Below are 17,042 nucleotides of genomic sequence, written 5' to 3'. Positions count from 1 at the left end.
CACAAAACTAACACACTCATTCTCTTTCTTCACTAGCTTGAATCTCCACCACGATGCGGATTACGGTTGCAATAACGGACACCATGTGATGTCGTCCGCCAGACCCGTAGGGGTAGAATCATTCAAGTGGTCGCTGTGTAGTGCTCAAAATATCAAGCTTTTCCTCAAGTGAGTTGTAATAATGATAGACAGTGCATGCTTTCACTAATCGTTCGCACGATTGCCCCATGACGCCAAACAGAATGATGTAGAATTGACGTACATTGGATGAGCTCTACACTCCTATTGAACGAAATTTAGAAATACGATTTTTTGCATTGAAATTAAATCGTTTTTATCAACAACATGGAAGAGGTGGATATTCAATATTATACACTGACAATTTAAATGAAAAACAGTACTTTATTTTTAAAATACAAATTAAGTCTTTACATAATTTTGCCATTTCAACAATCATCAAACATTGCCAAAAGCAAGATTATTGATGAAATTAATTTTTACGTTTTAATTACCTAACGGCCTTTTGACAACAACTTCGACAATATTTGAAGCAGGCTTTAAACATAATAATGTGCTTACTGTGTTCGAATATTTTGATACAGAACTCGATTTTCAGGATGTCTTCAGGACCCACCAGCAATAGAAGACCCGGAAGTGGATCTACTACCAGTAGATGATCTTCCCGGTACAAGATACGGATTGGACTCTCAATGCGAACTGGCATACGGAGCAGGCTCTACTGTGTGTTCGTCATCGGTAGGGGTTTCTCACTTATACATTTAGAATGCAATACTCCGTTGTCGTGACTTAAATCACTGAACTGCCTTCATGGAGACGTCTAATCTATGTTTTGACAAGACACTTTGCATCATTTGCTGATCTAACCGATGTTCAAATTAGCAGATTTTCTGCAGATGTAAAACCTCCCTCTATTCCTCAGTTGTGAAATGACCCTTATTGCTTATGGAGGAGTCCTCGACGGTAAGCCAATCGCTTTACCACCACTGCGCCGTTCTAGAACATCGCTTCAATGACTGTGTTTCCTGATCACCTGCAGATAATGCCTTATTAATGAAGAACCCCACTTAACTTTCTAGTATGTAATATTATTAGAATGTTGTTGTTGTTGTTGTTTATGTTGTGATGTTGTTGTTCTCATGCTCCATATTACTGCTACATAACTGCTGCAAACAGGTGTGTGGAAGTCTTGGTTGTCAACGAGCTGGTTACTGTCACTATGCGGGGGTTACAGTCATGGAAGGCACGACGTGTGGACGCAACAAGGTAAGACCCACAGTTTACGTGTGTATGTGTTTGTGAAGAGGGGTGGGGATAGTCCCCTATCCCCATCAGTTAGAATATTTGTCATCAGTGACGAGTGAAAAGCTAATCAACTTTTGATATGATATGATATCGTAAAGGATCACGAAGTCTCCATGTTTGACTCAAGAGTAATTGATTTCCCCTCTTGAAACATACCCACAATAACGACAAGAATGTTATTCAAGTTGTTGGAAAACAAATGGCAAGGAGATTATATTATCTGAGTGTAGAATCAAATGACCTTGAATGAACTTGACATGTAGTCTGCTTTTCGTAATCTCTGTTCAGTGGTGTATCAGTGGTGAATGCATCTCGTCCAGTGGAGGCGTTCCAGAACCAGTGGACGGCGGTTGGTCTGAATGGGAGCCATATTTCAGCCAGTGCTCCCGGACATGCGGGACTGGAGTGAGAGTAAGGAGGCGGTACTGTATTAATCCAGCGCCTCTGTACGGCGGCCTCGCCTGCCCCGGTAAAACTCAAGAAGTGGAGCTATGCAATATGGAGGTAAGATATAAAACGAGTCAACGACAGCTCTCTCTTTAAAAATCTGCACTGAACGGATCGAACGAGCCTGTTCCGCTGAACCAGTGATAAATGATTCAACGTTAATAAATGACTTTTCAAGCACATCATATTATTTCGTCGTATTACTACGTTCAAGTGTGAGAATCTTATTCATAAGCAGTAAGGAAGGACTTACAATAATGACAAAAAGTGCGTCTGTTTCTTATGGTATGTCAGCGCGTTTCGGTAACTTTCAGAAAGACTGGCGTGTGAGGGGTCCTGTACTTCTGCAACGACAGTCTCCGGCAAGGAAGAGTTAGTGCGCCCTCTATTGTTGTCATCATTTTACACAACAAGCAGTTCAAGTTCCTTCGCTGAATGTCGTGGTTGAGACACAATGGCAAACCTTATTACAAAAAAATTTCGAAATATTTCAGTCCTGGTCACATCATAATCAAACCATTTGACTTTATTTCTTACACTTTGCAGCCTTGCGAAAATACAACTTCAGATGATTTCAAGAACCAGCAATGTGCGGCAACCGATTCGAAGCAATTTATGCATCAGTACTACACGTGGAAAGCCTTCTTACCGTCCGCTCTAGTAGGTGAGAAGATATTGCGATAGGGGAAATTTTGTCGAAAAAATCAGATCGATATGGAAAAATCAATGACTGCTTAAGACTGAGGAAAACCCCAAGTCGTGACTGCCGTGACTTGGGTGTCAATCACATATGTCATGCACAAAAAGCTCTATTTGCTTCCATAGCTGTTATACAGGACTCTGTCGATATATTTTTGTGAGGAGAATGTGTGTGAAGCGTGTTTCAACGTTTTGTTTTGTTTTGTTTTTTTCCTGAAGGGAAAGATAGAAAATGCGTGACATGTCATAAAAGAACCAATGAGTTCGCAGGATTGTCATTTGGATTACATTGTAGTCGTGTGAAGAAGACTGTTTCAACAATACTCACTGTCTCTTTAACTTTGCAAATTTGATCGATTATGGTCTATTTGCTATTTCACTGCAGAATAATCTTATATTCTGGGTAACTTCGCATTTCCATCTCAACTGTCCTGTAGCAAACAGGCCTCACATATAAACTTAGCCGCCAACGTCAGTAATTATTGAGAGGTGGATGTTCTGTATCATAGAGAGCTGTTACGCGACATCTTACCGCCTTACTTTTCATGAATAGCGCCATCTTTAGGTTGAAATTGTGGTAGTAAGTTTTGGCAGCGATGATCTGTGGAGTGATATTTTGCCACGGAGTTGTCGACTGGATTAAAATGTTTTTTGTTATTCTCAATAGGAAAATACACATGATGCATAATGCATAATAAAGGCAGAAGTCAGGCAAACTGTAACAGTAGTTAGAATACCATACCTCTCCTAAAGTCGATTCCATACTTTTATATCGATCTGGTATCAATTACGTCCTATTCAACTGACAAATCAAACGAACATCAGTTAGTGACCTGAGACAGTAAGGGGATAAGCACTATAGTAACTGACTATTCGTTCAGTCAAAACATGTTCCGATATCTAGTAGCTACGTAGCAGAGTGTCTAAGATGAACGCTGCCTGATGAACATGACGCGAATATAGGTACTAGTTTTCGTTGTGTGTGTGTGTTTTATAATGATGTCTTTGCAACCTTGAAGAAGTCGTTTGGTAATGCTCATGATTCTAATAAGTATACTTGCCTTTACAGCATATGATTGTACATTTCGTACGTTAACCCTATTTTAACTGGGGGGGGGGGTCAAATTGACCCTCCCCTCGACATTTCGCGCCACGATTCCGCAACGCGCAAAGATTTTGCCGCGTCGTTTCATGACTTTTTTCATTGAAGTCTCCCGCATATTTTGAGACCAAATTTGCGACGTCCGGGTACACCGTTCTGAAGTTAGGCAATGTTTTGCACATGCATGTCAACCCGAAAACAGCTCAAATCATGATTTCGTGTGCGTTGTTGTTGTTTTTTTTTAAATTAATATAGATTACATTATTTCAACTTTAAACCATTGAAATTAATCAATTCTAATGTAGATAAGCTTGAAAAAGTGCCTGCAACAAATTTTGGCAAAAAACAATAGAAAACAAAGGTCGAAAAAACAGTGATATACATAAGAAATGAACAAAACAATAAAAAACAAAAGAAACTGATTTTGATTGCGCTATTTTTTACAAGAAAATTGTTCGATGTGTCTTGAGGAACTCTTGACACAAAAATTTCGCAATCCTTCAGTCTTTTTGATGGAGTTATAGGTGAAAATATGATTTCATAGGTACATTTGCATAATTGATTTATTAAAAAATATTGAATCAACATTTTTGTATTGTATGACCATGTAATCTTGTAGTTGACATCCGGCTCTATGTTCAGGCAAAATTTTGCGGCGATCGCGCGATCGGCGGCCGAGATCTGAAGGGGGGGGGGGGGGGTCAAATTGACCCCCGCCCCCAGTAAAAACTTGGTCTCAAATAGCCCAGTTAAAATAGGGTTAAATAACATCACATTAATTTGTTTGTATTTTCACGTGCGTAATAATTTCTAGAAGAAAGAATATCAATAATTATTTCCTTTATTCTTTCCCTCCGCAGGGAATGAAATATGTAAGCTGCAGTGTATATCTAACGCCAATTTTTACGCACAACGTGAGCCGGGTTCCTTTGCGGATGGCACACAGTGTTGGGACAGCGAGACAAACGAGTTACAGAAGACCAAAGTATGCGTGGAAGGACAATGTAAGGTACTATGAATTATTCTATCTGTTTTGCGCCAAAACTAGTCATAAGATTAAAACAAAATTGCTGAAGTTTTCATAAGTTACTATACTTTACAACCGCATCCTTAGCCATGGTCCCTGTTGTGCATTGGAAGATCTCACACATAATGCCGATACTGGTTTGATAGAAGAATGAATAATTACTATCAAAACGACAGAATACAACAACAACAACGACAACATCATCATCATCATCATCATCAACTTAGTGATGATAATAATAGAATGGAGGATGTTTGTGTTAAGCATCACGGTATTAACCTTCACCGACAGGAGTTTGGATGCGATGGGACGATGAATTCGGGTCGCGTTCGAGATGAGTGCTGGAAGTGTGACGGATCGGGCAGGACGTGCAGACGTCGAGATGGCAGGGTGCGGAACGTTGGTGCCATTCACGGTATGCATTCATGCATAGTTAGTGTACGTCATATCAATGACATCATAGACACTCGTCTGTCACTTCAACGTTATGAAAAATTTGATTTAAAAAAGTGAATAGACTGACGTTTTTATCGATTATCTAGTGTGATAATAGTACTGTGATTTCGTTTGCGTAATAAGTTTCTATTTCCTTCTTCTGAAATTAGGCTTAGTTTGTTCGCTTTTTTTTCCGGCTGCATTTCATTTTGTTCTCTAAAAAAACTATGCACAATTTCATTCTGAAGTTAATTGATTCTAGATAATTGTCGTGCATAATCAGTAAGTATTGAATTATCACTTTTATACGTTACAGATAATCATATTCCAGTACATGAACACTGGCAGTTATATTTTTGTTGTAATCACGTAACTAAGTATTTGACTGTATGAATCGACAGTTCAATGAAAACAAAATCGAAACAGAAAGAAATTTTGTCGTAAATAGTATTTAATTCAAATTCCAAAAATTCTAGCTCATTTCACCCATAAATAAGTAACAAATCAACTAAGAATAGAGAAAAAAAGGACAAAAAGGAGCGATTGCGAGTGAAGGGATGCGTCAGTAATGAATAGGCATGATAGGTACACTGTATAATACCAGGGTATCATGGTCTGAAGTAGCGTACATAACACAAGTATAGTTCTCTGCATTCCGAAATATGGTTGTGAAATGAAAGTAAAGGTTTACAAAGCGTGCTTTCTGTCTTTCAGCTTTAAAGAAGCAGTATTTCCGTGGTCGGTGAGATTGTCACTATATTGTATCTTTTCCTTGTCCTCACAGACTTCAAAACATTTCTGACGATACCGGTCAATTCAACTCGTGTAAAAATCATCAATCGGAACCTCCGATACACCCACATGTGTAAGATTTCCTTCTTCCATATCGAGCACAAGTAAAATCATTCCTCTTAGCATCTGTTATTACTTTACAGAAACGATATGAAGTGACGGGGTTTCGAATGTTACGAATAATCTAATTTTCAGAATCTATCATTATCACCTTCTCATTTCATTCATAAAGGTGGACTTTTCAATCCCATGATGTGTGTGTGAGGATTTAAATTCGTTGTTGTTTGATTATGAAATGAAGACTCATCATTTTTGGTTGAATCTGACACACGCGCGCACAAAAATGGGTTTGAGTTTTCAGTGAATGGATTTGGAAATAAATGAAATGAAATCGTAATACTTTACCTAATGTATAGGGCTTTTATGTGTCATTATCTTCAAATAAGAACGTATTCATACCTAAATATTACAGCTGTAGTCGCGGGCGATGAAATCGTCTTTCGGGGTGAGATGTTCATCCCACCGCTGAGCAAACGGTACAGCCACCGCGGCATGCTCATCAAGTACCTTGCCAACGCGTCTATAAACCAGGAGGAGATCTGGCTATTGTCCGGACCCACCACCGAGACTCTGGAAGTCTCCGTTATCCTCCTCCACAACCCACGTTACCAGGGCAACCGGGTCAGGCCGGACATCGTGTGGGAATACTACACACCCATCAGCGACCCCGTCACGTATTAGTAAGTGGTCTTGGCGTTCTTCTCGTGATGGACAGTGTTGCTTTGGACAGTGATGTTTCAGCTTCTTTGTATCAACTCATTTCTAGTCACACATGACATTGAACATAATTATTACTTTCTTTTCCGCACTCTGGGTTTTCGTTTAACGATACATCAGCTTCCCACCCATTTACGGTGTCTATATGCCGATGTGACTAAATACATTTTTTGAATTTCACAATACCAAGTACGACACTGATCCTTTTCTTGATTCTTTTCTTTTAGTACTGTATGTATGATTTTAAATGTTTTCGTGTCGCAACATTTATTTCTGGAAGTACCAGAATGAGATAGTAGATTACTGATTCTGTTTTACGGTACAATCATGTAAGCATTTATCTTTTACTGCTTCTTTTGGAGAGAGAAAAAATGCTTCATATGCGTAACTCATTCAATTTTGACAGTTGGCAGTACCGTCCAGGCGGAGAGTGCTCGGCGTCCTGCGGCCCAGGTGTCCAATGGAGAAGGGTTTACTGTGTGGAGGTAAATTGATTCAAGCCACACATTATTTACTCACATTGTGTACGTGTGCTACATTGCGAGGATTGAAATGGGACCTTCCGTCTCTATATCATTCATTATCTCTATCTATCTATCATCACCTGTTACCCAGTCTAACAAAGATCTTACACTCCCATTAGCCGTCAGCCCCCCCCCCCCCCCCAATAAAAGGAAAAACAATGTACAGCTAAAACCAACCTTTGAATCTGATACAAGTGATATTGTAATCTCCATGGCGAAAAGACATTGCATTTCTTGACTACATCCCAAGATGTGTGAAACAATCTTCAACGCACTTGCTAGCCAATTCGATGTAATTTTTGACCCTCCAATCATTCTAGATCATTCCTTTTGATTACAACTGAAAGTTCAGTTTGCCAGCATTAGATGTAATTGTTATTTCCATTTTGAGATCTACACACGGCATTTGCTCTGTTCTTATTACCATGAACTTCTGGCAATAATTCCTTTTCCTTTAAGTACATAAAGTACACCAAACAGGTCATCACGCAAGTCATTTTTTTTTCTCTAATTTTGCGGCATTGTTAATTCTTTCAAAGAGTACTTCATGTTTTCCATCATTTCACAATAGGAAATCGCAGGTGTGGCGGTTGAAGTGAGTGACCTATTTTGCCAAGCTGACACTAGACCAGCTGACCATCATAGCTGTAGCCTGCGACCATGTCCCACTCCCGTCTGGATGACAAGTATGTGGAGCGCGGTAAGTTCTTTCATATACGCTGTATCTTCTTAAAGAACGGATGTTTCGCAATAAAATGTTGCTCCGTCCACAAGAGAGTGAGCGGTTTAAAGGACCTTAAACTATGTATATGTATTTTTTTTGTATAGATTAACGCATGGTAAGGGTGTGATATACATCATGAAAGTTGCTGCTGAAAATTTCGAGTGATTTACGTCTTGCAAGCTCCGCTTTTCAATAAATCACTCTTTTCCATCGATTTATCTATTTTGGTTACCATTACAAAGTGTTTTTTGCGTATTATAATCATCCGTATATTTTATTTTGTATTACTTTATGCCATGTACTTTTTTTTAATTGTTTAAGAATATGAATTGACAGATGAATACCTTGTATTAGGTATCAATTTTTGTTTGATGAAAATAAAGTATAATTCAATTAAACTGAATTGAATGAAAGTTGCTGTCTCTCAATCCAGTGCTCTTCTTCCTGCGGGGTTGGGCGGCGCAAGCGGGTGGTGGAGTGCCGGCTGAACACGACGCTGGAGCCGCGAGAAGGCGAATGCGATCCTACCAAGAGGCCGAGCAAGGTGGAGAGGTGTTCGAATGCGCCTTGCTATACAGACCTAGCCCCACAAGGTAAGGTTCTCCTACTGACACGAACCCTTCCAAGCTCAGAGTGCATGTCATTTTCCTGACTTTATGTTGCAAACGTGCCCCTAATGAAGATCCAACCTCCAGGCTCCACATCCTGATAGTAGGAACATCTACCACACGCACTGCCACACAACTTTTACAAAGTGGTCTTTTTATGTTCTACCTGAGCTGAAGGGCATCTTCAGTCTTCTCCAATCAAAATAATGCAGATTCTTGTTTTCTTAGTCTGTTTCAACGCATCAAAGCTATTCAGTTCTTCTTGGAACTGGCAGCAATTGAATAGAAATGGAAAGAAAAGCTATGTTGAAGACATTTTTCCCCTTTGGAGGTTTGATGTGATTGTATTTTGAGATTTTCTGGTTTAATAAATTTTAACTGATTCAAGCAATACATTTATACGGATTAATAAAATGGAAAAGTCCAACGAGTTTAACATAACTGGGGCATATGTACATGAAATCTATCAACTAACATGGCAATCGAGAGATAAACATGATAGATTGGGAAATAATACAAGTGAGGTGTTGTTAAATGGAAGTTAGTCATTTGGGTGTGTGCGGTTCTTGTTTTCTTTTTTAATCTTTGTGCCCCAGTTCAATGGATTGTGATTACAAAGAAGGCAAAAGGGACAAAAATTAGCCGAGACCAACCATTTCTAAGACATCAGTAATTATAAGTTAGATATGAACATATTTGATAGATACCGAGATACCGACCTTAAAGGCTGTCAAAAGTCACATAACAACCAGAACTTATCGATGTCGAGACCTAAACGCGACAGAAATGTCTTAGACAACGATTAGTGATCCATACATTACCTCTAAAGACAATTCTACACAATCCCCATAATACTTTTTATTGCTCCGTCGTTTGCAAAATAATGTAATGCATGTTGCTCGTGTGTCGTGCTTTGCTCGCTTTATTCTTTTATTTCTTACGTGTTGCATTATAGTATCCACGCCTGCTTCCCCGGTCCGCTTCAATTACACCACACCCTACCCGAGTCTTTGGGAGAATACAACTATGTTTGATACCGTAGAAAATGTCACTGACAGCAGTCCCGCAACTAACTTGCCTGACATAGGAAATAGCACGAACTCCACTGTAGCAAACCCCAGTACAACCAACCCCGGTACAAACTCTACTGAACTAGATACTACTACGCATATTACACAAACATCTCCAGCTCCGTCCTCTAGCACAACCATACAAATGCCTGACGCAGTTCATAGACTTGTTATGTCTTTAATGGAAACGACCACCGGAGAAAGAGTCGAGCAAACGTCCTATTCTACATCGAGTCCGACTTCATTGTCATCTTCGACGTTACGTAAATCGGTGACGACAACATCAACATCCACACAGCCTCATACCTCGACAGCAACAACGTCGACAGTAACGACACCTCCCACGTCAACATCTGACTACTTATCATCCTTGCCAGCATCAACATCCACCTCAACATCTTCGACATCGTCATCGCCATCGTTGCCCCCGTCGACGACCGAAAGTTTTCAGTTGGAGTTGACAAGTGATAATGACACTGACAACCACGATGCTTCACATGACGAAATGACTACCGAATGGACACCAACATCACGTGCATGCACGTTGTACTTTTTCCTTGCTACTCCTGGTGCTTGTTTGCTTGCATGGACTGTAACCGTCCTACTTTGTCTTATGTAGAACCGGACAACTCATACACAAACACTCCATGTACCTTTACGCTGCTAACAAATATTTATGTACAATCGATCTAATTTATGAATGTGCAATTGTACAAAGCAATGAATAAATTATTGAACTATATAGAGAAATCATGCTATACGTCAGTTTGTCTAATTCTTGTCGCAAATTGTATTTGCCTTGAGTTTGCATGAAAGCATAGTGTTTGAGCGCATGGTACTAGTATATAAATCTATGTGGATGGATTAGTGCTTCGATCAGTCAAACTTCCTGAAATGACGTATAGCTTCGCTGCTGTTCATTGGTCAATGTCAACGGTTTGTATCTTATGTAGCATGCTTGGTAATGATATCCTGCATTGTGAGCCAAACCGTGAAAGTGGCAGTGAATGCCGTCTCCTAGCAACCCCTCCTGCATGACCCGCAGTAGAAGACACTCGGCAAGTATAGTTCTCTTCTTTTGTCGTCTTCTGTGATCTCTGATTTCAAATTACTTTCTTTATCTTCTCTGTACCTCCTTAGAGCTCAGATTTTTATTTATCTATTTTTTTTTTTGTATGACCGACAAGGCCAAATGATGGAGATTATCTTCCTAAAATCGCAGGGTGACTCAATCGGTCATCATAATGTCTGATACAAATTTCTTGTGCAAACTCGTAACAACTTAGCTGAATCTCACACACACACTCTCCCTCCGCCTCTTTATCTATATATCCATCTATCAATCAATCTATCTATCAGTCTAGCTATCTATCTATCTATCTATCCATCATCTATCTATGTATCAATTTGTATATCGTTTGTGTGTTCTTATGTGCGCGTGCGTATGCTTTCGGTTTATGTAGCTTTCCTTCGTGCCATGTGACGGTAGGATAACAAAGTGACCCCCGGTTCTTGGCCGTTCCTGTACATGATAATTTATGAGCATGACCTAATGTTGCGAATGTTCTCTTCCCTTGTAGTTGACATTGCCTGCAACGGACTCATCAAGCGCAAACAGGGTTACATCGACCAGATGAGGAAAGCTACAGGCGGCGATGCCTGCACAGCCGTCATCACTGCACCAATCCAGAAAGTCGTCATGGTCATCATAAAAGACATGAATATCGACTGTCGAGCAGGTATAGTCACGACCACGCATCCTCGTATACAATTTCCTGAATAATGAATAACGAAATAATAAAATGAAATGAAACGAAACGAAACGAGATGAAATGGTAAAAAATGAAATTGTGCCCTGCATACTAAGTTGCTCTTCGAAAGTTTGCAATATATAATATACGTTTAGTAGAAGACACCGGTATGATTTTGAGCTCAAATAACCAATGTTACAATTTAGCAAGGAAGTGCAGTGTAAAAGGAGTCCTAACTCATGTATGTCCTATCTCATGTATGACATGAATTACACACTTTGATAATATGTAACTCTATATACTGATATGGGGCCAAAATTAATTTAGCAATTAAAGTTAGTGCGTATGATTGTGGGCAACTGAATCAAATAGTCATTAAAGGTATTGTTACTATTAGAAATGTTTATCCTGTCAACTTTAACAAGTTATTCATTAGTTCTGAAATAATATTTATGCAGTCATTGTTTTTATAGATTTCATTAGAACCTTTGATAGCAACAATGACTTGTAGCAGCGAAAAAAAAATCTCTAAATGTATATGATTTTATATTCGCTCTGTGGCTATTTCCGGTACGTTGTAGTCCTGTGTATACTTGTTCAGATGAACAGCGGAACCAATATTTCCTTTCTGACGTTCAATGTACGGTTGAAATGTAATTCTGATTATTTGTTTGCCATTATAAGCATCAGTAAAGCGATATCACTCAAGCTGTTTATTTATTTATTTATTTATTTATTTATTCAGTCTTCATTCAGTCTTCTCATAACAGGGTATATATATACATGTATGTATATATATATATATATATATATATATATATATATATATAAACATTATATACCGCAGTTGATAGATGATACATGCAGAACCCTTCATGTTCAGTAGATTAAGGTTGTGCATGCCTTAAGACTCAACTCATGCAATGGTTGTACACAAAATAAAGCAATGTTGGAAATTTGTATCGTTTTCTGTCATTGTATCTTGTCATTTAAATTTCAGGCGAATCTTTGGAGATCAGAATAGGAGAAGAAAGGAAAAGATTATGCGGCAAGCGTCATAACTACGTGATAGATACACATAGCAACGTTGTGGCCATAGAGCATAAAACACATAGAAAAAGTCACGGATACCGATTGGAATATCATCTACGGAAACGTATAGATATTAGTGGTAAGTTGCCAAGTTTCTTATGTCCAAACCTGTGATAACTGCACAAAAGATAAAAAAATGTTCATTGTGACATTTTGTCGTCATTTTAATCTTTTCCCTTGTGTTTCTTTTTCCATCGTATTCCAATATGTATCCTGTGTGTCATCTTTCTCACTATCCCTTTATCGAAGACGCGTACAAACCGTATGTTTTCCCATTTTTTTTTATTTACCACCTCTGCCACTTGTAGATACTTCTCAGCAGATTGAATCTGTTCACTTACAAACATTCCTTATTATTTCCTGTCAGTAGATAATTTCCGCAGCCGTCGCACTTCGCTTGTTCATTCATTGCCTTTCCTTTCCTTATACACTTGATGACCAATCTGCCAACTTCGATATTTCGTTTCATTTTTCCCTCTCCTACCCCATAATTATCAACACTGTTGCTGTTCAATCTTCCTCTTCCCACCTAGCATCCATTATCTTTTGTGGCGTATCAATTGCGTCAAAAGCTCTGTCCGTCCGTTATTCCCAATTTTCTAGCCCATTGAGGTTCTTCATGTATTTTGCTCTGTCGTGTGCTAATCACGGTAGATATTGCTCTACTTGACGTCATTTCAGAAGCATGAGTGTAATCACAGTAAAAGGATGTCATGAAACAGATGCATAGGTTGTGCGATGTTAAGTGACTGCCTTGAAACCTTGCCAGTGCCAATCGTCCTAGTTGATGTTTGTGTTTACAAATTTGGATTTTTTTTTTATACTGCAGTCTCAGTATCTTTATCAACCTACAGTTATATGTCACTTCCATTTGCTGCCATAGTTTTATTTAAAAAGAAACCCCGACTTTTCTTCTTCTTTTCTTTAGGCTACTGTAGCGAAATCTACCTGTTCATTTAACACACATACCCACAAGCACATCCCGTTGCTGTGATAATGCACAATTACTCTTCTCTTCAATTTTGATAGCCTGCGATCATTTGATAACTGCCAAAAAGACCAAGCTATCCAGCCCTGGTTGGCCGGACCGATATCCGCCTAATGTGAACTGCACGTATCGCTTCGTTGGTCATCCGGGGTCCATCATTACGTTTCGCGTGAAGGCCTTCAAGTTGCAAGGAAAAGAACCAAGGTGTAAGCACGATCGAGTAGAGGTATGTATATCATGAAGTGAATCTCTGCATTCGCCTATGTTCACCATAGCAAGGAGGTTCGAGAGATGGAGTCACAATAGTATATCACCTTACAACCCATGTTCGATGCCATCAGTCAAACAAACTTGAATTATGTGCCAAACTGGATCTGCCCAACAGATAGGAAGACAATGAATGGATACACGTCCTATTGCATCATGACCAGCCTCTTTCTAAGGACGTTATGTCTTTATGACGGTAATTCCTTTTGGCCATCCCTACTTATGAATTATGAGCTGTCGATTAATATGGTAAAGACTAGGGGATGCGCGAGTAAAAATTGCGCAAAATATTTCTGAAATAAAAATCAGAATTGCTCGACTGCGACATGTTTGGACACTAATCTGAAACATCGATTTATTAAGAACTATACTTGAAGATTATACCATATCAGTCTCATTTGTCGTGAAAAAAAATCACACAAGTTTTAGTGACAAAATCAGCTTTCTAGGTGGATATTTCACAACATACAGCTCAGATCCACACTTTTGCACATACGAAATGTTTGGATGGCATTGTCTTTTGTGTTATATGATTTTGGTGTCACTAGGTGAAGTTTCATTTTCGTTTGATTTTTAAACAAGCAAAATGATATTATACCAGATATTGTGTTCGCGTTAAAAACGATTCTTCTGACTGTTCAGAAAGACGGCGGCATCGAAACCCGATCAGCAAAGACGCAAATGAACCTATGAAATACTTTTGTGCATCCATAGGACACAGACAGCTGTTTGAGTAATCATAGCCAATTAGAACTCCGTCTCTTGAACCTCCTTGTCTTCACCCACCCTATACTGGCATTACACCATTCACGATTTGAATGCATACTATACACACTATAACTTCTGCACAAAATGACGAGAGCACGGTTATAACAGGTGCGCAGGCGCATTCCACTTAATCTCCGCTAAAACTTCAAGAAGAGAGCTAGGAAAATTCATGGCATTTCCCTCAGCGTAGGAGGTTATGTTTTATCGGTGGTGGTTTCTTTGTGTGTTGTTTGCAGAATAACTCAATGTTTTATGAAAAGATTTTTTGGAAAAGTTGATATATAATGGCACAAGGATGATGTTTAATGTTTGATCCGGCTCACTGTCTGGATCCTGTCAAATGGGTGGAAATGAGTACTTTTCTACTAGATTCATTGCTTATAATCATTCTGCATTTACGGGAAAGAAGCCTAGTGTAAGCTGATCAAGCTAATCAAGTGCAGCTAATCTGTGTCTGTGTGTACACTACAGCCCACGAACATGTGAACGACTCTTCTGCGCCGTCTTCCGATGTGTTTTGGAATCAGGGGCACTTGTGTTAAATGTACGGTCAAACTATCTGAACTGAAACGATCTATCATTATCATTTAAATTCCTTTTAATTCCCAGGGCGCTTTTTTGTCAATCATGATGTAGAGGAGGATTTCCCTTAAATTCACATTCAAATGAGATTTTAATTTCCAACTGCACATTTTTGTTGATACCGATTCAAGGAGAAAAAGTTCAATGTATTATAACTATACGTGTTATACACTGCATATATGAAACTAACATCAATGTTCAATATAATTGTGTTATTGGATAAGAGAGGCCCACGTAAAAGAAAAGCTTGAAGAAACGTGGGCCACTCATTTATAATTATCTATAGCTGATATTTTATGTATACTATAGCCGATGATTAACTGTTACTGTGTGATAACATGCTGCTTGGGCGATTCATTTATTGAAAACATAATTGTTTTCTTGTATTTCAGATGCTAGACCTGTTAACCATGGACAAGCTGGTTCGATGCGGTACAACGTCATCAAAATACACTGTTAGACTTTCAGGATACGACGGTTTAATACGATTTACTTCGAACGAAAGTGGCCAATATGGTGGATTCAAAATTATCGCTTACATAACTTAAAGTAGACATACAAGACATTTTAAAAAGTACAGTACCGTCATTGGAAACAGTGGCAAAATGAAATACATTCAAATTACTTTTGGTCCTCTGCTTTTGTGCCAGTGTTGTTGTTGTTGTTTTTTTTCGTTTCAGTAAATATTGTTTTGAATTTTAACCACTTTCTCGGTGAGTAATATTATTTTTCCTAAGTGCTTAGGGTAATAATATTCACCTTAATATGTCATCTGTGCATCCGATTTGAAGAGAAGGCCTCTGGTTAGGTATTGTGATAAAATCGTACTTATAACGTCTGTGTGTGCGTGAATATGTGTGTAAGATGTATGTCTATGATATGTTTGCATGAATGTGCGTATGTGTGTAGTGTGCATGCATCTTCGTATTTGTTATGAGTACCATGCTGTTGACATGGTGCATTTCTCTAGCATTCACATTCACCTCTTTGCCATGTTAAAATAATCCATCGAATCAAGCGCCTGTAGCTATCGTTGGGCAATGTTCAAATTCCTGGAAACACTGTGAAAGGGGGAAAAGAACGTATGTATATGAATTATTACGTATGTCATGTTCACATAGATTTGCTTGTCCGTTTTGTTAGGGTTTTTTTATGTGAATGACAGTATTTTGAACGTACTGTCTTTGAACTATACCATAGAGCTAACTCCGTGATTATACATGTCACTATTGGTATGATGATTTACGTCTAGTTTGACGATTTAAGCACAGACCCATGCACTATTATCGAACAAAGGTTTCGGTTGTGAATGTCTCGATCACATTGCCTTTTTTATTCATTTCAAACGGGTAGAAAGAGTATTTATGTGAGTATTCCTACAAAATATTTCTTTGGTTTCAAAGTGCATTACATGTATTACTTCAGTTCGATAAACAAATGTTATTTTGTGTTAATTATTTGCCTTTGTCTGTTGGTTTGAAACCAGGTGTTATTTTGTTGACTCTTGATATGTCAGAACATTAAACTATTTTTGTCGACCGTCTAAGAAGAATGTCATTTAAAGTTTGTAGTCACATGGTGTTGTGAATCACCTCTTATAATAAGACTCCTATGTTTTGTGTTTTACATGTGCTTTAGTCATCTTTAAAGTGTGCCTGACAAGTAGGTAATACATGTATTATTACACACAAACGAGCCTCTACAGTTACACGCGCACATACACACAGGTGAAAAGGAAAAATGGCACAGGCACGCAGGCACACATACACATGAGCTAAAATCACGTTTGCCACATAACATCAAGCCAAGATCATAATCGTGAATTAATACAAATATTTCACGACCCATAAACGTAAGCAACGAATAATCACAATGTTGTGACATAATGTGTTGGTCTGTTGAGATGCCTTGCATGAAAAATTTCTCGTGACATCACGCGTGGGAAGAAAAGACGTCACGGGCTGTTTTGACATAATGCCTTACATAACCACATAACCATAACCGCATACTAGTAACCACAGACGTAAATTCGTGTGACGCCAGGTATATCACTGCATGGTGTATTC

General features: G+C 38.7%; 1 protein-coding gene across 1 annotated transcript; it reads left to right on the top strand.

Annotated features, from left to right (window-relative positions):
- Positions 1-42: 42 nt before the first annotated feature.
- LOC139716965 (A disintegrin and metalloproteinase with thrombospondin motifs 13-like) lies at positions 43-15,524 on the top strand. Its single transcript, XM_071628489.1, has 16 exons — positions 43-168; positions 603-756; positions 1,195-1,284; positions 1,612-1,827; positions 2,317-2,434; positions 4,432-4,580; positions 4,890-5,013; positions 5,818-5,898; positions 6,298-6,565; positions 7,009-7,087; positions 7,698-7,826; positions 8,284-8,443; positions 11,109-11,267; positions 12,280-12,450; positions 13,401-13,585; positions 15,369-15,524. The coding sequence occupies exons 1-16, from the start codon at positions 89-91 to the stop codon at positions 15,522-15,524; spliced, it is 2,319 nt and encodes a 772-aa protein (XP_071484590.1). The 5' UTR covers positions 43-88.
- The last annotated feature ends 1,518 nt before the right edge of the window (positions 15,525-17,042 follow it).

This window comes from Diadema antillarum, unplaced genomic scaffold (genome assembly GCF_040938485.1).
Source record: "Diadema antillarum isolate AM-2024a unplaced genomic scaffold, OU_Dant_1.0 scf00000071, whole genome shotgun sequence".
Taxonomy (NCBI): domain Eukaryota; kingdom Metazoa; phylum Echinodermata; class Echinoidea; order Diadematoida; family Diadematidae; genus Diadema; species Diadema antillarum.
This window is presented reverse-complemented; position numbering and strand designations above follow the sequence as displayed.

Bases quoted from the DNA above. Each gene is read 5' to 3' on its own strand.
- LOC139716965 (XM_071628489.1), top strand. From the start codon at position 89: ATGTCGTCCGCCAGACCCGTAGGGGTAGAATCATTCAAGTGGTCGCTG. The intron at 5,014-5,817 runs GTATGCATTCAT...TTGTCCTCACAG, and splicing joins GAACGTTGGTGCCATTCACG to ACTTCAAAACATTTCTGACG. The intron at 8,444-11,108 runs GTAAGGTTCTCC...CTTCCCTTGTAG, and splicing joins TACAGACCTAGCCCCACAAG to TTGACATTGCCTGCAACGGA.